We start from the raw sequence: 26,477 nt of genomic DNA, 5'->3' as shown, positions 1-26,477 counted from the left end.
GGATGACAGTGTCCTAACCAGACTCATCCACAGCCTGACAGGGCCGTATTCCTTCTTCAGCATCTTCTGGATGGATAGCAGGGCTGGGGATTGATCTTCTCGTTCAGCCATGTCCTCATCAGAGGGTTCCTCATCCGAAACTGATGAGGAAACGGCAACGGAGTGGGCAACGTCTGACTCGCTGAATCCGGTCGCACTGGTGGATGCGTGACGGAGCCGGACACAAGATCATGGTACTGCTGCACAGTCTGTGAACTGTCAACCATGGGGAAGCGAGGAAGTACAGCGACAACCCGAAACTGTCTAGACTGTCTGGGTAGTACAGACAACTCCTTATCGGGTTGCTGAGGTTGCCGCACTGCGTCACAACAAGTCACCTCTGCTGGTTGTTGAACGTCTTCCCAGTGACACACTGACTCCGTAAAAAATCCTCTATCAAGGACTAAGCTTGGACTGCATGTCTTGCAACAAAGCCCAAGGTCTATGGGAGCAGGTGTGGCAACAGACGGGGTTAGCGACTGAAGCGGAACCATTACCCTCCCTGGAAGAATGTTATGCTTAAATAAAAGTCCATAGGAGGCTAAGCAGCTTAAGGCTCCTCTCCAAATGACAGAGTCCTCAAGGGAATATCAGAAGGAGGGAGAACAGCACTTTCTCATCTACAGGAACCATATCCGAGAAAAGCTAGGTTCTCTCAGAGAGGGTTTCACTGGTGCAAAAGCAGCAGACCAGAAGGCAACGTTATGAAACTGCTTGACAGTCTGTGAACTGTCAAAAACTGAACTGTCAACCACAACAGGAGCGTGAGGACATACAGCACTGGTGTATAAGTAGCAGACCAGAAGGCAACGTCATGTAACTGTATGACAGTTTGTGAGTTGGCAACAACCAAAGTTGTGTGGGGAAGCCTCAACTCCTGACTGACTAGTTTGCTGCTGGCGAGTGGCGGTAACCACAGTGTGTTGCGGAGGCTGACACACCGTGTCAAAACACGGCAGCTTGTGGTAGCTCACGCACAGCAACGGAGTGCTCTGTGTGTGGGAGTCATCATACATCTGGCAGGGTTGACTTGTGCATGGGTGGAGGAGCTCTCACAACAAGAGTGTGAGAGCAGGAAGCCATGCCGGGCGCACAACCGTGGGAGGTGTAGGCCCACGGGTGCATCGTCAACCTTCTCCGCAGTCGGAGTGTGGGAGCTGGCAACAACAAAAGCAGAGTGCTGGAGCGTGGGAAGGGCTGCGGTGGGTTGAGGAGCATGCGGTATGGTATGCGGAGCATGCTGTAAGGTATGCGGCTCATGCTGCATGGTATGCGGAGCATGCTGTAAGGTATGCAGAGCATGCTGCATGGTATGTGGAGCATGCTGTAAGGTATGCAGAGCATGCTGCATGGGCTGCGGAGAATGCCGCATAGTGCTGGAACCCAGCAGCTCTACAGAACCTTCCCACTGCTGATGCGGTAGCTCACGCATGTTAGCAGATGGTGCAGCAAGAACATGCGTCTGGCAGGGTGGACTGCGCATCGGTGGTGGAGCTCTCACAGGTGGAGGGTGGGAGCAGGCAGCCGCAGTATCTGCTGAGCGCACAACCTCGGCGGGTTGTAGGTTAACAGGTGCATTGTCAACCTTCCAGCATGATACTCCTGCATGAAGGAGCAAGCTGAGACTGTATAGTCTGCAGCATGGACCACTAGGGTCTATGAAAGACAACAACAAACGGAGCTACTGTCCGTTGTGACTGAGGGTCTAAAACCGCTGGTGCGGCAACAGACGGAGTTACTGCCTGTTGCGGTACCACCTTGCCTCTCTTGGGAGGTGTGCAGTTGTCGTACTGCAGCAAGTCCGAACTGACCCAGTGGCTACACCTAGGCCGTTGGACTTGCGCGGAAGGGACCGACTTGCACTTAAAAGCTGCAAGATTTGGTCCATGGTTTCTGCGAGAAACCTCTTCCGCAGACGAGGAATAAATGGGCTCTCTCGTCTTTGTGTGGGTGGGGTGATCACGTCGGCAACGTGTGTAGATACACCCGAAACCACGGAGGGAAACGTCTGTTCGTTGATCAAGGCCTGTGGAACCCATAAGTCCTTCGACATTACTTCTCCCCTGGGCTTGGGAGCTTGTAAGAGGTATCGGACTAGGTGAACAACTGGCACGAACAGACGAACCCTCGAACGCAACACTGTAACACTTTGCGCATATCACTTTATCACTTTTGATTTTCTGTTTGCACTTATTTCACTGAACTCGAAACTTTAAGTGGTTTGTACCTGAAACACGCAATCCTATCCTTCATTAAAAGGTAGTAATTGCGAAAACAGTATTACAATGTAACAGAAAAACATAATGAAAGATAAAGAATTCAGTGGCTGGAAAAGAGACTAAACACTAGATCAAATAAACTACGTTTAAAATCTCTCACCGCATAAAGCCTGGGAACAAGAATAAAACTCTAGAAACGTTTTACCTTCTTCCCCTATAGCGACTAGGGAGAAGAGCAAAAAACGAAAACAACGTTACCCGCTTGAACGAAACGTTTATCCTCCTCTCTCTCCCTCCGTCTCTATCTCTCTCTCTCTCTCTCTTGACTTAGAACCTGAGAGATGAGCCCAATTATATATATCGTTAAAACATATTATTTGTTAAAGGAAAAAAACTGAAAGGTTTCCCAAATAAAAAGTTCCTTTATTAGAATTAAAACCATTTAAGCTAAGAAAGAATGAACGAAACGCTAGAATCGGTTTACTCTTACTGCAACGTTAAACCGTGAAATACTCTCTCTCTATCGTAACGATAGAGCGCAAGTTGAACGTTCTGAACGTCAACAACTGCGGAGACTAAACAAAACGTTAGTTCAACTTTGAAAACAGTACGAGACTATCAAAGAAATTCTTTCAAAAACATTAAAATTAAAATAGCATAAATTCTTAACAGGAAAAACGATATGACGGGCTCAATGTTAATTAACTTCGGTTCCAAGTAAGGACCGCCTACTATTAGGAAAGGTCGCATATAAACAAACATAAAAATTAATTTTTATAAGTTTATAATAAATGGAAGTTAATCGAAGAGGCCTATAAATGGCGGAGAGATATAAAATAAATCTATAACTTTGTTAAGCAAAATTACCAAAAACCTAAACACACTTCCGTCTAAGGGAAGGGTGGGTATAAAAAGTGAAAGAGAGTCTATACTCTCTTCGACACCAACACTTCCGTCTAAGGGAAGGGTCGGCCATTTAAAAGTGAAAGAGAGTCCATACTCTCTTCGTCACCATAATTAAATCAAATTAATTCCAAAAGCTTGCTAAGCTAATGATAAAGCTTCCTGAATAGCGAAGGCTAAACTCTAGAGCAAATACATCACCAAATCGTGAACAATAACTCCAGAATCAACAGCGTATCCAAGTAGGTCTAGCCGGTGGCACGACAGAGGAAAAATTGAGTTCTTGTTGACAAGAAGTACTTGAGTACCTGCTCACAGATGGCGCTGTTGTGTACACCCCCACCTGTATAGCGATCGCTGGCGTATCCCGACCGTAGATTTCTGTCGGGCAACAGAGTTGACAGCTACATGATCATCGGGTAAGATTAATATTGAAAAACACAATTACACATTGCTGAGAACAAACACTGTTAACTGAGTTGAGGCCACCTAGTCGCTAGTATGCGCTTGACTACTATCATTTTTATTTAGAGTAAGGCTCAAATGCCTCCCTTCCCTACTCTGTGCTAGGGAATATGGGATCTTGGAGACTACTCTGCACCTTCCCACAAATAGGTTTTTCCTACATCAAAACTCCTTTTTTTGGGATTAATGTAGTGTGGTCGTGTCCAAGAACTAATACCGGACTTATGTAGACTTGAGTAAGACTTATGAACCCTAATATCAGGCAGTAGGTTGGCCAGGGCACCAGCTACCCATTGAGATACTACCACTAGAGTTATGGGGCCCTTTAACTGGCCAGACAGTACTACATTAGATCTTTCTCTCTGGTTACGGTTCATTTTCCCTGTGCCTACACGTACACCGAATAGTCTGGCCTATTCTTTACATATTCTCGTCTGCCTTTATACACCTGGCAACACTGAGATTACCAAAAAATTCTTCTTCTCTCAAGTGGTTAACTACCGCACTGTAATTTTCCAGTGGCTAGTTTTCTCTCAGTAAGGGTAGAAGAGACTCTAGCTATGGTAAGCAGCTCTTCTAGGAGGACACTCCAAAATCAAATCATTGTTCTCTAGACTTGGGTAGTGCCATAACCTCTGTACCATGGTCTTTCACTGCCTTTGGTTAGAGTTCTGTTGCTTAAAGGTACGCTTGGGCACACTATCCTATCTATTTCTCTTTCTCTTGTTTTGTTAAAGATTTTATAGTTTATATAGGAATTATTGATTTTAATATTGTTACTGTTCTTGAAATATTTTATTTTATTTTTTTCCTTTCCTCACTGGACTATTTTCCCTGTTGGAGCCCCTGGGCTTGTAGCATTCTGCTTTTCCAACTAGGGTTGTAGCTTAGCATACATACATACATATACCAAGGCACTTCCCCCAATTTTGGGGGGTAGCCGACATTAAACAAATGAAACAAAAGCAAGTAATAATAACAATAATAATAATAATAATGATAATAATAATAATAATAATAATAGTCACTCATCTCCAACCAAGGAAACTATTAGCTTGTGCATACCTGGTGAGTATAAAGTAACAGGTTGGAACTCATTTTATAGAAGATGATCCCTGTGTTGGGGGAGCCATATGTGTGTCATGGTCAGCATGATGAGGGGCCAGGATGAGAGGTTTCCTCTTTAGTCAGAAGAAAATAACACTTATGATGTTAGTTACAATTCCTTTTTACTTACTATGCTATTTTTCTATTTTTTAAATTACCGTTGTTGGTAAGAGATGATTATATTCATACAATTAAATAGAGAAAGTTATCATGATCTGTATAAATTATTGATAATGTATTAAACTTAGAAACCTTTATTGATCTAAGATGTGATATATTCTTTCATTATAATTTTCTTGTTAAAAATTTGGAAGATTTCTTATTTGAGTCCTTAATTAGTTTTTTTTCTAGTGTTGTCTTTATTTACACAAGATTTGAATTAATTCATTATAATTTTCTCCTTATAAAAATCATATTACATTAAGAGATTCTGAATGAGTTGGTTCTTATTTGAAATACACTAAAAGTGTGTATTTCAAGTTTCACAACACGCGACGGATTCCTGAAATTATTTTGTTATATTTTGAAAATCTAAGCTAACTATAATACAGTAACAAATTTCTTTTTCATTATTTTAATCATAAGCCAAAAACAGAATTTCAATAACAAAATTTGTTATTTCTACTTTATACTCACCTGATATTTATTCTGCTTCTTCTCTAGAAGCTTGGGTTATTGACATTATTCAGTATTTTTAACAAAATGTTCATATTCTTTCTTTCAATATGCACAAGCCTCCACTTGAGTAATGAGACACACTAGCAGTTAATTGTAAGAAACAAAGAAGTGACACACCACGACTCTTTGTTATTCCAGTTTTGTAGTTGAAATTATTCTCAATCCTCTTAACATCACAAGTCAGGGAGGAGAAGGGTGGGCATGTACATGAACATCAGGTAAGTATAGAAAAAAATTACCAAATCATGTTTATTTCTATGAACCTCCCTTGATGTTCATATTGCTGCTTCCCACACAATGATGGATGTAGGACACCAGTGAAGTTAAGATATAGATCACATATCGTCTAAATATTACAATCCTAGACTCAACTGGTCTAGATAATACAAATAAGGCATCTAAGAATACAGTTTAGAATGCAGGACTCCAGATTGTTTTTGTGAAGATAACTGAAATTTGGGAGTCAAATGTACCGATAAATCTACACAACTCAAAAACCATGTAACTAAAACTAGTAATTTTATAAGATAAGAAAATTATCAATTAAATGAACTCATAAAAGTTAATAATCCACATCGACAGCAGCCACTATTGTATGGGACCTAGAGCCAAGTAATTTCAACAAGTAAACCAGGATTCTTGAAGATAATATTCAGCAAAGACTGACTTGATATGCAAATGAGCTTCCACTGAAAAGATTTGAAAGAAAGATTTCAGACAAAATTAAGAGATGTATCAGTACAGTTCTCCTCATATCATGAACTTCAACCTTCAAGGCTTACTGGTATATTAGATTTGGATCCAATTTTTTTATGAGCTTCTAAATAATACTGAATGGCTCTTACTAAATAAGAAAAGTATTAACACCTTTAGGAAAAGACTCATTGGTGAAGCTTATCACCATCAAACTTTGTTGGTTAAATGCTCTACAGTATTTAAGAATGATGCTGGCATGTTATTATCATCGTCATCCCCACCATAATCAACTAGTCTAGTCCAGTATACTCTAAATTTCTACTGAATTAAAAGGAAGTTTAATTTTCACTTTGAACTTGAAAAATACTTTTCCATGAAAGGAATACTGAGGCATTTGCACTCTTCACAATGCTTATTTCAAATCACAGTACTGTCCCTGTGCTGGAATAGCTAAAAAATCCAGAGATAAACATTAAAAATCATTAAAACATATCACATTCTGGAGTGTGGAGAAAGGAGTTTGTCCAATTGATATTATGGAGAGACTTTATTAACATATTAACAAAGAGCCCCTGAAGTATTACTGCTTCACTTTTTGTCATTAACTGCTATAGGGTCTCATTTCTTTAACAGATGCATTTGTCTACTGAAAGGAAAGATGGGAAATAAAAAAAAAAAATCATGGGTAAATGTTGATAAACCTAGCTTCCAGAAAAGAAGCAATATGAACATCTGGAGAGGTTCTTAGAAATAATTTCACTATAAAATTTTTATGTCTAAACTATTTCTATATATTTATCCATTGCATTTCAGTTACAACTAGTAGCACGAGATGGTGGTGAACCTCAGCTAGAAGCCACAACAAGAGTGTCCATATTTGTTGAACGTCCTATTTTAGATGAGCCAAGAGAGGTGGTATATGCAACTTTTTCCAGCGATAATTTCACAGCTGAAGTTTTTGAAGATTTGGAAGAGGGTATGGTTGTTAAAAAACTGACAATCCTGAACAAGCCTGATATTTACGGGCTTATACGGTGTGAAATTACAGAGGGAAATGAGTTAGGTATGATTTAAATGCTGTTTGAAATAAGATAAATATTAAACTTAATAATATTATTATAGTGAACTTGTCAAAACTATACAAGTATGGCATGTTTTTCTCATATATTAAGGTATGACTCAAAAAAGCTAGATTGACCATTATATGTTCAGCAAATGTTAAATAAAAAATAATTGACCAAAATTTCTCCCCTAGAATCAAGTACTGTTTGCCATCCTTTCTCTATATTTCAATGGTTAAAATCTAGCATTTTTAAGTTTAGAATTCCAGATACTTAGGATTGCAATAAAGAAATCATGTAAAATTCTTATATTATGGATGAGAATTGCAAAGGGCGTAAAATGGTTTTGATGATGGAAAAATTTTTTTTGGGCTGGTACTACTCTTATGTATAGTCACCAAGAACTTTTTTATGCTTAGGCTAGAAAAGGGAATCCAAAACAACAGCATAAACCAATGAAGATTCTTCTTCCCTGCTTTAGGGTCATTATATCAATATGCAAGCACAGACTCAGTGTGTATAAGGGAAACCTATGAATTCACTCTCTCTAGAAGTCCATCACAGCACATCCATTGCTAAAATTTTTCTGGCAAGAGACAACAATTTACCAACTGAGAAGAAACTATGGAAGCTAGAGGGTCTTGTGGATCACATAGTACCTACCCGAAAAAAGGTTTTCCGTTTATAAAACTTTTTGGAGTTAGGAACTGTCTGGTCCCCAAGGACTAGTACTAGACTCATAAACTAACAAGAGGGTAATTATCTATTAACACCAAGGGAAAGAATAGTCCATACTAACATCACATGAATGGAAAAGAATTAGGTAGTCAATCACTCGCCTCAAGAGAAGGAATCCCTCAAGAGGATGCTAGATATTCACCATGGCATATCTGCCAATAGACCCAGTTGAGGATCCTTCCCTGCTGTCAGACTTAACCCCCACCTCTTTTTGTCACATATAAGCTAACAACAGTGGAAACAGGCTGAATAACTTGGGTTTGTTTAAAGTAGTGTCATATAAATACCCTTTACCTATAGGCTTTAGATATCGTGAAACTGCATATTTGCAAAAAAATTAGGGAACACACAATTTGTTCTAGCTTTGTGTAGTTTTTTAGGTTGAAAAGTGTTTGTCCACCACAAATGAAGCTTCATATGTTGAATCCCCTACTGCTGCTACCTCAGTGGTCACCAAGGCGACCGGAGAAAGTAGCAGACCCTACCAGAATTGGGTCACAATTGCCGTTCATTCCTATTTCTAGCATGCTCTTTTGCCTCTCCCACATCTAGAAAAAGTTTTTTCATGGGTTTAAGTTGTTTAAGGTTGGTACTTGAGAGCGCAATAATCTCTGGGATGGTTTTAGGGGCCTTAACATATTTACTCACTTTCAACTACACCATTTTATGGCATTCATAGTGGTTGCTCAGGTCTTCTGATTGATTTTCAAGCAGACAAACCTATCTACCTTTACTCCATCCGCTGTCTTCATGGAAAGCCTAATATAATTGATAGTGGTAACTTATTCACAGGAAACACAATAATTTGTAAGCTGTTGAACTATTTAAGATTGTTTGCATACTGCAGTTTTAAGTGGACTCCTCTCCTTGTTGACATCTCAGTTGGAATGCTTCTGTAATTGCTTCAGTCACTCACATTCATAAGTAATAGATATATTGAGTTTTCAAAAATAATATCAACACTTTTTCTGAGGGTAAATTTCATCTGTTAAACAACATTCCCATAACTAATATTTAATGATATGTGTAGACAAGGCAGCTTTGGTAATAACCTGAGTGAAATCTGTGAAGTCTTTGGTCTACTGTGGCAGGAACCTCAATACAGTGCCTCAGTAACTGAGTGAGTCCAAGTCAATCTGAAAGATAGAAATTTCATTTCTGATTACTAGGCTTTTCATCTCTGATTACTAGGCTTTTCATCACGAATGCTATTGCTGATGTAATTGATATGCCAAGGAATGGAAGGAAGGTAGAGCACTGGCAAGGGCTGTATACCCAAAAGATTTCTTTTTAGACATCTATGTATAAGTGACACTCACCTCTGGGTACAGAGGTCTTGTGCAATCTTCATGGCTTCAGAAACACCCTCCATGCACTTTTTTCTATCCTTTCTCTCAAGTGATCTGTTTATGAAAAGCAGGATTGAATAATAATAAAAGACATTAACTGACTTAATATTTACGTACAAATTTCCTCAATGTTGAGCCCAATGATATGGATTAAACATTATTTGCAGAAAAATTTGAAATGGATGTCACTCCTGAAGAGCACTGTGCAGTTAAACTGAAATCGCCTCTTGACTATGAGTCCGAAAACCATTACATTCTGACTGTTATGTTGAAGTCCCCATCAGCTCCTCTAAACATAACTAATAGAGTTGCAAAGGTAAGCCTTGTATTTCTAATTAAATGGATGTCTGCAGGGTTGTTAGATATAGATATCTGAGTTATGATCCATCACAAGAATTCATTTCAACCAATGGGTTTGTCAAGAGTTAGATGCTAAATGTATACCAAGTTCCTGTGGGTGTCAATATTGAAAAGTGTTTTTCTGCAGAATTAGAGCTAAGAAATTCAGAAATCATTGAAAATTTAGTGCAAAGAAATTGTAGAAGCATTAGAGAGACTTATCTGTTTGTATTTTGAATATTGAGAAGTAAAATAATGAGGATTCATCTGTGGGATGAAGGGAAGTTAAAAATGGTAAAGCTTTCAAGATAAGTATTGTTGTTAATTCTAATTGTATTTCATTCTTTTTAAAGTCACAAAGGTTAGTCTCCCTGTAGTATGTTGCTTTATTTAATTGTAATTATTATTTTCCATTTAAACAGGTAGATATCAGTGTGAAGGATGCAAACGACAATAAGCCAGAATTTCTTATTAGTCCCTCCTACAATAATCATACACATAGCTATTTTGCATTTGTACCTGAAGATTCTCCATTTGGTACATCGGTAATACAACTCAAGGTGAGTTGTCATAAACTGTAAGTAATTGAACATTAACCCCTTTCCTGCCTAGTAGCATCTCAACTTGCAGGTAGATACAATGCTGAAGGAATACGTTATTATATTTTATTTTGTCTATTTTTTATATAGATTTCAAGCTCCAGAAATTCCAAATACTGTAGTTGATTAAATCGCTCTGTGTGGGTGCTGTATGAAAAATGAATTTTGCTTAAAAACAAAATTTCAATAAAAAGATTATGTCTGTGTTATCTCCAGTGAAGCCGGAGATTCGATGAAAAAAGGGACCGTAATAATGTAATTGTGATCAATCATGACAAAGGTTCGTGTGCAAAAGGCCTCAGCCGGAGTCTGAGTGCCGGATTTGACCGTTGCACTCCAAATATCTGACCAGTTCACACCTAATGAGTATCCATTATAGCGGAGTATAACTCAAGGCGGAGCTAAGGGTGTTGGCATAAAGCGACCCCAAATAATGACTCATACACTAACGTAACCTATTAATAGTGCTAGCTCTATTAACAGTAACCACAATAAAACGTGAATATCATAACAGTAACCACAACAATAAAACGTGAATATCATAACAGTAACCACAACAATAAAACGTGAATATCATTAAACGTGAATATCATTAAACGTAATATCATTAAACGTATTATCATCAACTCGGAGAATAAGAGGAGGCAGAAATAACTCGTGATCGTATAAAAACGGAAAACGGGAAATCCACCTCTCTTACTCGAGCTTAATAAAGAAAACGAGAGAAGGGGTAACTCATATCTGTAGAAACAGAAATCGAGCACTCTATGCTCACGCTCTCAAGGTTACATAATAACAACTAACACCACACAATAAAATAAGAAAATAATAAATTTGATTGCTTTTTTCTTAGTAATTGTAACCAAGAACGAAGAATAACGACAACGTAACAAATAAACATAAAGATATAGTCTAAATCGAGCACCTGCCTGAGGTGTGAACATAACTATAACAAAGACTAAATCGCTATTCTTCGTAGGTCCAAATTGGACTTGCTAGCAAATAAATACCATAGTAAAAAACGGATTTTGAGCGAAGCTAAAAAAGGGATTTTGACGAAGGAAAAATCTATTTCTGGGGAGAGACCTGTGGCGCCGGGTGGAAAAGTCCTTCTTGTATGTCTTTTCTGATAAAACCTTCCAATTATACCAGAGAAAGATAAAAGCATGGAATGCTGAGGTTACAACCCTCGCGCGAGCACCTTTTGGGTGTCGTGTATAAAGCAAAGGCGCGTGAAATCCACTATTCACAGGTTGTCTTCCATTTAGTTAATTCCTTCGTCAAAGGGATGGGCCGATACAACGGCCCTAGACACACCCCCATCGCCGCACCACCCACGCCACGACGCGAGCGCCATCTGAACAACATCCTTCTGTAATGGTCATGACGGCTTGGAAAGGAAAGGGTGGGATCGTGTAAAATAAAGGGGGAAGGGTTTCACCGGGCGCCACAGGTCTCTCCCCAGAAATAGATTTTTCCTTCGTCAAAATCCCTTTTCTGGGTCGATCTGTGGCGCCGGGTGAAAATGTACCAGAGAATGCCTTCCAAGCCCAACAATAACTAATTTAATGAGGGGAGAGAAACAACACCATGTAAAGAAAATCATAAATAATTAAGGTAAACAAACATGATAACAGGGAAGCCTCCGAGTATCAGAGGAAACATGCTACAAAACTGACATGGCTAAGAATATCCCAACCCTGTAACAACGGTAATCAATAATAGTTACAAACATAACCTAATATGTAATAAACTTAGGGCTAACGAACCACCAAGGAAGCGGCGTCGTGGTGCGAGTGGCGGGTAGGAGGGAGAAGAAAAGAGATGGATGAAAGGAAGAACAAAAGATCACTGGGGAGAGATACGGCTCCCAGCTGCAACTGTTGGGTATTTAAGAGCCTGTAAGTTCATTAGATAGTGGCGTTTGAAGACCATAGGAGATTCCCAACCCGTGAACTTTATAAGGTCATCAAAGTCCATCTTCTGGGGGAAATGATCCCGGATTGGCTTGTTAAACGAAGTATAGGATCTATAGCCTAATACCACGTATGGGAATGGTACCTCCTTGTTCTCTGATAAACAAGGGGCCAGACGATCGGGTAGCAGTCATGGCTAAAAGGGCCCTGAGAGTGGTGACCGGACATAGAAAAGTATCTTGGAGAAGAGGAATAACTTTCCAAGGGGACCACCTATTTTGGGGGTTAACGGCCGAATCATATTGGCGAATTGTCGAGTCCCTTTTGTCTGATTCGATGAAGAAATCGTTTTCCGGTTCAATGTTCGAGTCTATACGAGCTGCCAACTTCCTGTAGTCCACAAAGTTAGGGTTTTGGACATCCTTGAGTAATCTGACACAGTGAGTTTGGAATACTCGGGTCAGTTTGAGGAACGGGATCCAGATGGGACGGAGTTTCCACTCGAGGAGGAGAGGAAACCAACTGTTCTTGGGCAGTGAGGTGGTACTAAAGCCACTGCGCCCCGGAAGGAGCGCAGTCGGTGTTAAAGTTTTTAGAAGATTCACTGGGAGAGATAGGGAAATCTTCCTCTAATGGTTCCAATCCCGGGGTAATGCGTCCATGGCATGAGCCCGAGGGTCCAGGATTGGGGTCACATAACAAGGAAGTTTGTGATTGATCTGAGATGTGAATAGATCTACCTGGATGCCTGGAACGAACCTGAGTATCCACTGGAGTGAAATTCTGACTCCAGGGAACTCGTCCTGGATAGTGAGCCCGTTCTCACATCCTGGCCTCCCGCTAGGTGAGGTGCTGACAGGAACCAGTTCTTTCCTGTTGCCCAGGCGAAGAAAGTGACCAGGATCTGATTCAGGTTGGGTGACTTGGATCCTCCCCTGTTTCCGTAGTGTACCTCGTCTGTGCTGTCTGACACTACTCTGATGTGGGTCGACCTCGGAGGAGTCTCTCTCTTCAGGGTCAAGAACACTGCCATGGCTTCGAGAACATTGATATGGGACTGTTTCATGGCTAGTGACCAAGAACCTGAAACATCTGATGTTCGGAGAAATCCCCCCATCCACTTAGAGACACGGCTGAATGGAATGTCACTTGTGGAGGTGGCAATTGTAGAGGAACCGCTTTGGAGAGGTTCTTCGGTTCGGACCATGGGCGTAGTCTCATTTTCCCGACAGAGGGGATCTTCGAGACCTTGTCTTCTTATAGGTACTGTAGCTCTCTTTCTCCAAAATCGATTGATGTCTTGAGTTTGGCTTTTATTAGGAGATCTGTTACTGAAGTGAATTGGGAAAGGCCGAGGATACTTTCTAGGCTCTTTGGACACCTGTTTGTGCTTGAGAAATTCTTGATCTTGGAACCTATTCCTCTTACTTTTGGAAGGGAGAGACAACGTGTGCTTCGAAAGGTCCCACTGAATGGCTAACCATTCTAAGTGGCCTGATGGTCGCAGGCGAGACTTATGGAGATTGACCCGAAATCACAGGTTGTCGAGCGATCGAAGTAATTCCTTCGTAGCTCTGTTGCCTTCTATGGCCGGCCGGGCCCAAATGAGCCAACCGGCCAGATAAGCAATGATCTGTATCTCTTGGTTCCTGAGTTGTTCTAACACTGCCTCTCCCAGTTTCGTGAATATCCTGGGATCAATGTTGAGGCCGAAGGGCATGTCTTGAACACAAAGGCTTTCCTGCTTAGGTGGAAACCCAGATAAGAAGAGAAGTTTCGAGCTATAGGCGCAAGCTAATAGCGGTCGGTAAGATCGACAGAGGTGGTGACGGTCCCACGGGGAAGTAAGGTCCGTACCTAAGAGATAGTCGTTTGATTGCTTTTTCTTGAGTAACCCTGTGGTGTACTCTTTCAGGACGGGAGTGTATTTCTGGGAGAAGGTCACTGGCGGAGGAGGAGGACCTTGAGGCCATTTTCATCTCAAACCGTTAGAGACTATGCTATGATCCCACAGACCGAGTCCAATGGTCACGAAAGTGGTAAAGTCTTCCCTCTACCGGGACCACCGCGTTGTGAGGGAGTGAATCTAGGTCCTTCCCTTCTCCGAGCCCCCTTTTTCCTAGGTCCGCCTTGATGTCGGGACTGTCTTCTACTCCTGTAGCTTCCTCTCTGGTGTCCATGAAAGGAGCCTGAGGGTTCGGATCTAGGGCTGCATGCAGGCAAAACATCCCAACGGAGTTGGGCTGTGTACCTGGGGAATCAGTGAGGTAGACCACCTGATGATGGGGGGTCAGATACAAAAGCGTCGAACCAGAGGAAGGCTGTGATGACGAGTGGGAAACCGACTATCGATTCCTGTCTGATAGAGGTCTCAGACAGAACGTACTTCCCACAACTGACCCGATCAGACCAACAAACGTGTAGGTCGAACTGGAAGGGCAGAGCCTGGAATTATCGTACCCCCCAGGCTGACAACATCCTGGTCCAGACAGATCGGGCCTGCCCTTTAGGAAATAATACCGTTACCTTCGGTACCTTGTCTAAGCTAACCAAGGCAATCTCTTTCCATCGAACGAATCCGTTGAATGGGAATTCTAGTACCTGGGAGTAAAATCTAGGTCCCCCAGAGGGAGGACGTCTATGCCCTCCAGATTTATGGTACCACCTATATCCGAGTTCCTGAACGGCACTGACTCACCACCATACCTTAGAGCTCGTCATAGCCCCTTGGATTTCCTTAGAATGTGTTGCTTTTAGCCGTCACAGTTTATGCAGGGTAACATGAACATTAGGATCCTTTAATGGTCCTAGGTCGGTGACGTAGGTAATTGCAAAGCTGAAGGCTCAAAACTCATCCCCACATACCTGCCCGTCCATGGGGTCGTTGTCCAACCTTAGAGAGGACACTCCGAGGAGATAGGGACCTCTAGATGGAGCATTCCTTCCCAACTTCGATACCCAAGGGTGGAGAGCCCCTCTTGCAGGCCAGAGAGAAACATCATCATCCTGATGGGAACCATGCAGGCGAACCTTCTGTAACACAAAGGGGACATAAGTCTGGATGTTCCTTGAACTTTGGTTAGCGATCCTATTCACAGGCTGGGATCAGCTGTATAACTCTTAAAAAGCAATTTTAAAGACAAGTTATTTAATGTATTATCTTCTGGGGTATAGTGCGACACTTGTATTCATGAAATGTGACACTGTTGGCGCATTCGCCACTGGGTGGAAATTTATTTCTACATGAACACTATGTTGTATGGATATTTATCCATATCTAGACATAGTTAGAATTGACTATGCATAAATATAGGCATAATTAATGTATTTCTATTTGAACACTATGTTGTATGGATATTTAGCCATATTTAGACAGTTAGGATTGAATATGCATAAATATAGGCATAATTAATTTAATTCTATTTGAACACGATGTTGTATGGATATTTATCCATATTTATACATAGTTAGAATTAAATACATGCATAAATATAGGCATAGTTACGTTGATAAATAATAATTTTTTTTTTTTTTTTTTTTTTTTTTTTTTTTTTTTTTTTTTTAAATCCTTCCCTTTACAGGTAAAACAAAAGATTGGCCACCCGTGGTTTGAGTGATCTCCGACTGTACCGGATCTCCGGTAACCATCCCCGGTACAAACAAAGGTCCGTCATAGTGACAACGTGAACCAGAGGAAATCTAATATTAACCTCAATGCTGACCGCCTGTACGATATCCGGTTAAGCCGGAGATTCGATGAAAAAGAATCGTAATGACGATATTGTGATTATTCATGAAAAAGGGTTCATACCCTGATTCTGATCGTCTGATTGATCTCAGTTTGTACCGGAGAACCAGTGACAAAGGTCCGGCAACGTGAAAACGTGATCCTCACCGGTACGATAACATTCTCTAAAACTGAATGTCTGTGTTATCTCCAGTGAAGCCGGATATTCGATGAAAAAGGGACCGTAATAATGAAACTGTGAAATCCTCATCGGTATCACATTGTTAACTCCGGTTCTGGACGTCTGCTTGATCTCTGTTTGTATGGGAGATCCGGTAGCAAAGGCTAGTCCCCGTGAGATCGTGACCGTCACCGGTACGATAACATTAACCTCAATGAATGTTTGAGTTATCTCCAGCGAAGCCGGAGATTCGATGAAAAAAGGGGCCGGAAAGGTGTAATTGAGATCAAACATGACAAAGGTTCGTGTGCAAAAAGGTCTCAGCCGGAGTCTGAGTGCCGGATTTCACAGTTGCACTCCAAATATCTGACTAGTTCTCACCCAATGAGTATCCATTATAGCGGCGTATAACTCAAGGCGGAGCTAAACATAACTCAAGGCGGAGCTAAGGGTGTCGGTATAAATCGAACCCAATTAATGACTCATACACCAACGTTCCTACTAATAGTGTTAGCTATATTAACAGTAACCACATCAATAAAACGTGTATAACATTAAACGTACTATCATCAACTCTGATAATAAGAGGAGGCCTGAATAACTCGTGAACGTATAAAAACGGAGAACGGGAAAATCACCTCCCTTACTCGAGCTAATAAACGAGCACCCTATGTTCTCACTCTCAAGGTTACATAATAAAAGCTAACATCACACAATAATATAAGGAAAGTTAAATAAAACTGATTGTTTTTATTTTATTTTTATTTTTTCCTTTTTCTTTTTCATTTTTAGTCATTGTAATAACCAAAAACGAAGAATAACGACAACGTAACCAATAAATAAGGATATAGTCTAAATCGAGCCTTCCTGGGGCGAGTACAAACTAACAGACTAAATCGCAAACGTTTAAATCGCTATTCGGCCAAAACCATTGTTGGCACTATAATATCCAAATGTTTGTATATTTGTAATTTACCTAATGTCTGTTAATGACATAAGGATAAATAACTTAAAGCAATCTGCCGACCTGCGAGGGTCGGGGAAGCAGTGACATGCCCTTAAAATAAATATAAACACCAGCCTTAGCTAAAGGCAAGGCAAATATAAGTGTTAAGTGTATGGGCGACCTCCGGTGAAGCCGGAGCGTAATGAGATGTCCTGAATAATGCCGTCTTAGCCAAAGGCAAGGCAAATATAAGTGTGAAGTGTATGGGCGACCTCCGGTGACGCCGGAGGATAATGAGATACCCTGAATAATTCAATTGTGGCTAATAATTCAATTGTGAAGATATAAAAGCCAAGCCGCAGCTAAAGGCTAAGGCTTAGATCATAGCAAAGCGTATTTACAAACTCCGGTGAGGCCGGAGGGAGAAGAAAGGTCCTGAATAATTATTGTGAATAAAAACACAATTGTAATAACAATGGCTATTGTGGATATGGCCGTGGCCTGAGACCGCAGTAAGGGCCACCGGAGGGTCGTATCTAAACAATATGAAGCCCGTCCCATGTAGTAAACAATATATAAATATAACAATAGAACGAAAGTCATTGAGAATCCCTCAAGCCGGAGTAGAACTCAAGGCGGAGTGGAAAACGTTCATAAACTACTCCCGAGCCGTAACGGGGAGAGGACGAACACGGACCAAAATAACTCTAACAATTGACAAGTCACGAAAAATAAATAACTCGTAAGTTATCATCCACCCCGAGGGGGAGAGGTGAGGGAGGGAGAACCCGTTGAACGCACAAAACGGAAAACGGGAAATCCGCTCAACCACCAGAGCAAAGAAAGAAAACGAGAGAAAGGGGTAACTCGTGACTGCGAACAGAAAACGGGGACCCCAATCTCTCGCTCTCTTGGACACAAAAACAGGACTAAAAATCACACAACACTATTATAAACGTATAAAATAAAAATGTACATCCATATAACACTACGATCGAAGAATAGCATCTGCTAAAACTTTAAATAAATAGCACAGTCGAGTGACGAACGCCTCGGAGGGGCGGGCACTAAACAAATACAAAGCTAAATCGCTATCTCGTTCGTAGGCTGGACTTACTAGCAAAAAGTACCATGAGCATAAATACACAAAAAAATAAAAATAAAAATAATAACGGTTCTAAAGGCATAAGGCCAGGGACTTAACCAAGAACCTAAGTGACAGAGTACTAAACGGGCAGACAAAGATGAATTCCCAACAAGTGAACAAACAATGGCCGCCATGAAAGGCCAGACGGGAATAATAAAACAGACTATACTGGATATAAAACAAAAGCCCGGTACAATAAAATACTGTCAAAACAAACTATGGTACTTAACATTGGAATGTGTGAAGATGAAGCTTGACAAAATAAATCCACGATAGATAAAAAAGACCGAGAGCACAACAAAACAAATCAACACTTAGTATTCCAAAAAGAAGGATATTGTTCAGATGGCGCTCGCGTCGTGGCGTGGGTGGTGCGGCGATGGGGGTGTGTCTAGGGCCGTTGTATCGGCCCATCCCTTTGACGAAGGAATTAACTAAATGGAAGACAACCTGTGAATAGTGGATTTCACGCGCCTTTGCTTTATACACGACACCCAAAAGGTGCTCGCGCGAGGGTTGTAACCTCAGCATTCCATGCTTTTATCTTTCTCTGGTATAATTGGAAGGTTTTATCAGAAAAGACATACAAGAAGGACTTTTCCACCCGGCGCCACAGATCGACCCAGAAATCTATTTTTGGGTGAGATGGCCATGTCGTCCTGATGGAAGTTCCTATAGGGTAGCTTCCTAGGGTATATTACAACTACGGCGATATTCCCAGAGAATTTACCTTAAGGTACCAGAATTCTAACTCCTGGAGCGAGTATCCCTCGTGAAAGGGATATCGCGACATATCAGAGGACGTATTCTAGACACGTCACATGGCAATCTACAACCTGGACAGAGATTTCGTCTCGTAGGAGGTGATTGACGAGATACGAATTCGGGAAAGAAAAAGGGGAGCCGCTCCCAAGGCTTCCCTATCCCCCGATTCGTATGCGTGCCTGGCGCCAATCCTGGCGCCATCTGTATTCCTTGTAGCGTACACGAGGTGCTACAGATACTGTATGTAGGGAGGGGTCCTACAGCCCTTTCTTAGAAAGGCAAGGGCGGGTCCATCAGGACGACATGGCCATCTCACCCAAAAATAGATTTTTCGCTTCGCTCAAAATCCGTTTTTTGGGCTCAAGCCATGTCGTCCTGATGGAAGTGTACCAGAGCATTACTGTATCTGTGGATTCTCAGAACGTGCCGTACTCCCCGGAGGTAATTTTTTCCCGGTCGACTAGACCTAGAGACCTAAGATGTTACCGTTATACATCTTTTCAACTAACTATAAACTATGTTAGAGCTTCCTGCCCCCTACAGGGAAGAGTCCTACTAGACTCTGGAAAAGTCTCGAAGAGTACATATATCTATGTATGAATACCAGGCAAGCTAATATAGTGGTCTCGCCCTATATTAAGTAAAGCATAGTTTGTAAAGGACCACTGCGTCAATATGAAATATCGACCAGTTTTCCGCACAATACTTGTATTGGACAAAGGTTTTATATCCGCTTAGGAGGAAAACCAATGCAACATAGCTTGCATAAAGGAACAATTCTATTAGAATTATCCCAGATAAGGTACATAGAATGAATGCTCAATTATACCAATAAATTGACACAGGTGAAGGAGACGCAAGGTTCTCAAGAACCAGATTATTGACAGGCAATAAATAGACAGGTTAACCACAATTATATATATATATATATATATATATATAAGAAGAGGATAACCCAAAACTTTAAGCATAAGTATGATAGTAAACAGAGCTTGTTTGTCTGAAAGAAAAAACATTAGATGCCACTTTTAAGATACCGAGGTATCAAAGTCATAAAAGCCTGTATTACAAATCAATGACATTAGCGTTAGAAACGCTCGGCACACATGTCTGCACTTATGCTAGGTTCACCTTCGGAAATGGAACAGTCTGGATGGGCAACACAGTGCCCTCACTTAGTTTGTAGTACAGTATGTAACTACACACTCACCCTGGAATTAATCGTCCCAATTAAGACCACTGTTCCTCGCAGAGTTAAACAGTAGGGTTAACACCGCGACCCACTGCTACCACAGATCTCTTTTAGTTCCTCTACTTGCTTCGCATAGTGGCGAAAGAACACTCTGGAAGACTTCCAGCCAGTGTATGAACGGAGATGTTCAAAATCCATACAATTAAAGAAATTTAAGAATGAGGCAACTTTCCTCGGATCGTGACCTGCTATTGTCAGGATCCGCTCTGCGAATAAAATATGTGATTTTCGCTCTGAGTTGATTCAGAGATAAATTTGAGCCTGATGTTTCTCCCCTGAATAGTTGACCACCCTTGAAGTCTGAAGTTCTATGAAGATAGACCTTTAGGCATTCTACTGGACATAGAGATGCATCTTCTTTCAGAGGGCAGATTCTCCAGGGACCCCACCTGTTGGTGGGTAACTCATTCTTGGCGAGAAACGTAGGATCCGGAAACAGGTTCAGTTCTTCCCCATCCAGGAACTGAACACGACCTGCCTCTCTCGAGAGGCTACAATCTCACTAACCCTGGCCCCGGACGCGAGTGCAAAATAGGAAAATAACTTTTTGTGTCAAATCCTTTAACGTACACTCTTCATTGCTCAACAGAGAAGCGAAATGAAGAACTTGTCTAAAGACCATGAAATGGGCTTTGGAGGTGCTGAAGGTCTGAGCCTAGCACAGGCTTTCGGGACTTTATTAAAGATCTCGTTACCTAGGTCGACCTGGAAAGCATATAGAATGGGTCTTGTCAAAGCAGACTTACACGCTGAAATCGTGTTCGCTGCCAACCCTTGACCATGGAGGTGGGGAAAAAAGATAAGCAGAAGTCTGTCAAGATCTCCTGCGGAATCTTCGCCTTGACAAAAGGCCACCCATTTTCTCCAAGATGACTCATATTGCCTTCTAGTAGATTTGCATTTATATTCCTCAAGGAAGTCTATACTGGCTTTCGAAATCCCGAAACGCTTTCTCACCGCTAGGGAGAGAAAATCATGAACTGCAGGGTCCGGGTTTTCTGTAATGAAGCGCAGACAGTTGACTTCTGGACTCGCTGGGTCAGAACTGGATCTGGTAGTGGTACAAACTTCAGCTACAGTTCCGATGCCAGGAGGAACCACACGCTGTTCGGCCACTTGTGGGCCACTATTGCCGCTACCCTTTGAAGGATCTCAGTTTGTTGAGGACCCTCAACAGAAGGTTGTGAGGAGGGAACAGATAAATCTTGGACCATCTGTTCCAGTCGAGGGACATCGCGTCCACTGCTTCCGCTAAGGGGTCCTCGTACGGGGCACGTACAGGGGCAACTTCTTGTTGTCTTTCGTCGCAAAGAGGTCTATCTGCAGTTCTGGGACTGATTCAGAATGAAGGAGAATGATCCTGCGTCTAAGGACCATTCCGACTCTATCGGTGTGAACCTGGATAGAGCGTCCGCTGTCACATTGCGGACTCCTTGAAGGTGAACTGCCGACAGGTACCACTTCTTCTTTTCCGCCAATCGGAAGACGGCCAACATCACCTGGTTGAGAGGTGGTGACCTCGATCCTTGTCGATTCAAGTATCTTACAACTACCTCGCTGTCTATTACCACTTTATGTGGAACGAATGACGCGGGGAGACTTTCTTTAAGGTAAGGAGCACTGCCCTAGCTTCTAGAAAGTTTTATGAGAAAGGTCTTGAATAGCCTGGACCAAGTCCCCTGGACTTTTTTCCGATGAGAGTGACCTCCCCATCCCTCCTTTGAGGCGTCTGAGTGAATCGTCACCGACGGGGGAGGTGGCTGAAGAAGAACCTGACTTCTTTAGATGTCTGGCTTGGGACCAAGGCCTGAGAAGAGTACCTAGCCGAAGCGGCTGGTCTTCTCAGATATCTTCACGCGTTTGATGCATAACTTCTCCAAACTCCGATTGCATCCTTTAGCTGTGCTCTTAGCACTGGGTCTGTCACCGAAGCAAACTGGAGAGAGCGCAGTACTCTCTCCTGCTCGTGTCTTGATATCCTTTCGGAATCTTGAAGTCTCTTGACAGAACCCGCTATCTCCTTCCTTTTCTTCGCCGGGGTGGAGAAACGGTGTGACAAAAGGTCCCAGTGGATCTTAGCCACTGGAACTTTTGAGATGGAGAAAGTCGAGACTTTTTCTGTTGATCTTGAAGCCTAGGTACTCTAGGAACTGGATCACTTGACTGGAAGCTTGCAAGCATTCTGTCTCGGATGCTGCCCACACCAACCAGTCGTCCAGGTAGGCTACTACCTGAATTCCCTTTAGGCGAAATTGCTTGAGAGCTACGCTCGCAAGCTTCGTAAAAATCCTTGGGGCTATGTTTAGCCCGAATGGCATGGCTCCGAAGGCGTATAGTCTTCGTTGTAGCCTGAACCCTAGGTAGGGGGAGAGTCGATGGCTAATTGGAATGTGCCAGTAGGCGTCTGACAAGTCTACAGAGACGGAATATGCCCTCTTGGGCAGTAAGGTCCTTATGTGTTGCAGTGTTAGCATTTTGAATTTGCAATTCACTATGAACTTGTTAAGTGGCGACAAGTCCAGAATGACTCTGAGCTTTTCCGAGTCTTTCTTGGGAACACAAAACAGCCTCCCTTAGAAATTGATGGGCTTCACCCTTTTTCTCCAACCGTTCTTGAACGTACTCCTCCATAACGGGGGTGGAGTGTTGGAAAAACCGAAGGTACGGGGGTGGAGTGCTGTACCAGCTCCCGCCCAGTCCATTCTTGAGTAGGCTGTGGGCCCAGGGATCGAAGGTCCACCGATCCCGAAATTTCAGAAGTCTCCCTCCTACCGGTATCACCTCACTTGGACTGCCGTCCTGAGGTCTTGCCTTCCTGACCACGACCACCCCTGAATCCCCTTCCCCTTGAGGGGCGTCTAGACGAGCCTCTGGCTGCTCCTCTAGGCTTTGCTCGAAAGGAAGTAGACTGCCCTTCGAACGCTGGGGTGAATGCCGTGGACTGTGTCGACACGGCCTGGGGTACCCACTGAAAGGTGGTCGGGGTTTGTGCCACGATCTGGGGCACTGGGGGCAATGGCAATTGCAGTTGCTGTTGCTGTCTAAGAGGCTGGCCGAGACGGTAGCCTAGTCCTCATAGTCTTCCTCTTTGGTTGAGGACCCTCATCCGGGGAAGACTTTCTTTTGATAGCCAGGCCCCACTTCTGGAGAAGGTTTCTATTCTCCAAGGCAGCTTTATCAAAAACTTCTTTGACCAAGTCGGTAGGGAAAAAGGTCTTTTCCCCAAATGTTGGAGGAGATTAGTTTCTTTAGCTCGTGCCTCACCGTAGCCGAGGTAAACACGAACTCCCTACAAGCTCTCCTTGCCTTGACGAAGCCATAAAGGTCCTTCGTCACTGTGGCCAGATGAGGCTTGGCCACTACCATGAACATTTCATGGACCTTGGGGTCACTTGCCATCGTCTCGAGAGTAGTCTGAAGAGACATTGAGGCAGTCAGTCTTTCTTTTGTATCGAACTCACTTCGCAAAAGAAAGTCAGACAGCTTAGGGAGGTCCTTGCCGAACTGACGTCCGGCAATATCAGCCTCCAACTTTCCCACTGAGAACGTAAGATGGACGTCCTTCCAGTCTTTGTGGTCCATAGGCAGGGCCAGCGACAAGGGTTTACACTCCTCTAGGGAGGGGCAAGACTTGCCGGCCTCGATTGCTTTTAGTACAGCCAGAAACCCTTTCTGTAAAAGGGGGAAGGCTCTAGTAGGCGAGGACACAAAGGAAGGGAGCTTCCTATTCAATGCAGCTACCTTTGAGTTAGAGAAGCCCCTCTCTTTCATCGAGGATGAAAGTAGAGCTTGAGCCTTAGCATGGTCCATCCTTATGACCTCCTTCGGCTCTGTCTCCTCCTTTGAAGCTGGTTCCTTCCTCAGCCGGACATAACAGTCCGGATATGATGCCTTGCTGGGCCAGAATTCCACCCTCCAGGGGAACTGAGCCCAGCTTATCCGAGATGACGATCTTTCCAGTCGTCATCGGCATGTGCTCAGCATACCTCCATGGGTTAGCATCTGAGCACAAGGGAAGGTCTTTCACATTGAGCTTTTTCTGGGGCCCATGTGATTCTGCAAGGCACTGCATTCGCAGTTCCATTGCAGCCGCCTTCTCCTGATTCTCCTTCTGCATTTGTTGGATCATTCCAACAATAGAAGAGAGGGCCTGTCCCAGCTCTACTGGGAGACCGGCCGATGTAGAGGGGCTTGAACTTCATCCTGGGCTTCTGCCAGGAGGTCTTCCTCCTGATACCCGTCCACATCAGATATCCTGTCATTTAGCTGGATGTCTTGCATCGCGACCGCGACTTCAGCATCCACCTGGATCTGAACTTAGGGGATCTCCTCTTGAGGCTGGGGAATCACTGCATCAGCTGATGCCTTAGGGAAAAGATACGCCCTCATCTTCTCACTTGGAAGATAAGGGCCAGAAGTGTTCTTTTGGAAGCCCCTTACCCAGGTACGAAGCTTCTTCCTAGCTATTTAAATGTCTCATTAATCAGGTTAGTGCACACAGTACATACCTGAGGGTCCCAATACCGGAGATCATCCTTGGAGACAGCGTATGCTGCGTGTCTCCTACAAAACTCATGTCCGCAGAGGTTCTTGCTGCTGACATTGCAGAAAGCACTTCCCCACTTCGGAGTGTCCTTCTGTAAAGAGAAGAAATTTCCATGAGTATCAAGTGAACTATGTATCACTGGATATGCATAGTATAGCATAACAATTCAGAAAGGAAAGACACACACTTGTGTTTCCCTCACAACCCATTGTTGCAGCCTTCCAGATAATAAAATCAAAAATGGTTTATCTCTTCTAGAGTAACCAATGCAAGGTTTCCAGAGGAAACAGGTGGAGCTCACACCTAAGCAATGATTTTAAAATCCTGGATAATAGACAGGGAAGAACTCAGCTTCCTATCTGAGGGCAACAGCAAAGGGATGTGCAAGAAAACACAATAGTGTTAGAAGATACAGTGCTGTACCAAAACCTTTACTATAGTTTTCTTCTTATTGTATATGCTATACAGAAGAATACTAGTACAGTATAGGGGGATGTGTGCCGGCCTGCCTTTGCCGGCCGGCACACACCACAACTAGCTTTAAAGTATACTACTTAACAGCTATAGGGCGGCAGCACTCTGGTTCAAATGCCTGTGCCGGTCGGCAGCAACTGCCGGCCGGTAACAGCCAGTGTTGGCCGGCAATGACTGCCGGCCAGCAACTACACAAGGTAGTACCCAGCTGCCGGCCACACTCTTGGTGACCGGCAGACAAGGACTGACATAAGCCGGCCGGCAAAGGTACAAGACCGATGCCAGCCGGCAGCAAAAGAACCAGAGAACTACACCTGCCCGGCTGCCGGCCTCATAGGCCGGCAGCCGGGACAGGTACAGCACTAGAAGAAAATAGAATGGATGCCGGGATAAGAGTGTACACTACCTCCAAGCCCGGCAACCGAAAGAGTGCATATAAGGAAGGGGAGAAACTAATTCAGGCTTCCTTGACCAATGCCGTCCGGCTCTGCCGGCAGGCATGGATGAGGGACCAAGAGAGGTCCGGGCAGCACTCGAAAACATAAGACCCTTGCCGGCCAGCAGCTCTGCCGGCCGGCAATGGGCTGAGTCAATTCCACATCCCAACCTATACTAGGTCCAGAAGTAGAACGACGTACAGTACAGTAAGACCCCTGCCGGCCAGCTCTGCCGGCCGGCAAGGTACAGTACAGTAATGGCTAGGCCATTACGGAGATAGAGGGGGAAGGGACAAGAGGGTCCTGCCAACCTTGCTTTAGTGACAGATCACCCGCAGCCAAGAAACTTATCTTAGCCTAAGGGAGATCTAAGGGAAAAGGCCAGCAATACTTGCCAGCTTCCAGAGCACCAAAGCAAGGAAGGCGTTGCTACTCCCAAGGGAAGAACTTATCCTCCCCCGAGAACAGCAACAGGACTTAGTCTGGTCGATCACAAAAGAAGGAATCATAACTACAGAAACCTTTGGTAGTGACCTAAGGGAGCTAAGCTCCCTTTGTATGTGTTAGGTCAGCGAGGGGGACTCTGCCCCAAGCCAGACAACACAGACTCAGACTAAAAACTCTGTTGTTCTGTCCCTCTTGAACCATAACTACAGGAACAGGAAGGTACAGTAACACCCTAGTATAGTTTTATCGAAAATAAATTCGGAAAAAACCACTTAGGGATAAGCCCAAGGCTTAAACAGAGGGAAAGGGATTGCATACCTTCTCCGAAGAAAAGAAAGCAACCGGGGAGTATGATAAAGTATACTAAGGCTCCATAAGCAATTAGCCTAGGCACCAAGAGAATCGATTACCTAATTCACCGAAACTCACACGTATACAATCTTGGA

General features: G+C 43.1%; 1 protein-coding gene across 1 annotated transcript in view; it reads left to right on the top strand.

The window, feature by feature from the left end:
• Positions 1 to 26,477, top strand: part of LOC137618086 (cadherin-99C-like) — a 271,312-nt gene that overhangs the window by 192,159 nt on the left and 52,676 nt on the right. Inside the window, exons 22-24 of the mRNA XM_068348061.1 lie at positions 6,921 to 7,170; positions 9,423 to 9,571; positions 10,017 to 10,154. Coding sequence (XP_068204162.1) covers positions 6,921 to 7,170; positions 9,423 to 9,571; positions 10,017 to 10,154 — 537 coding nt within the window. The remainder of the gene's footprint in view (positions 1 to 6,920; positions 7,171 to 9,422; positions 9,572 to 10,016; positions 10,155 to 26,477) is intronic.

The sequence above is a fragment of the Palaemon carinicauda genome, chromosome 24 (genome assembly GCF_036898095.1).
Source record: "Palaemon carinicauda isolate YSFRI2023 chromosome 24, ASM3689809v2, whole genome shotgun sequence".
Classification (NCBI taxonomy): Eukaryota; Metazoa; Arthropoda; class Malacostraca; order Decapoda; family Palaemonidae; genus Palaemon; species Palaemon carinicauda.
This window is presented reverse-complemented; position numbering and strand designations above follow the sequence as displayed.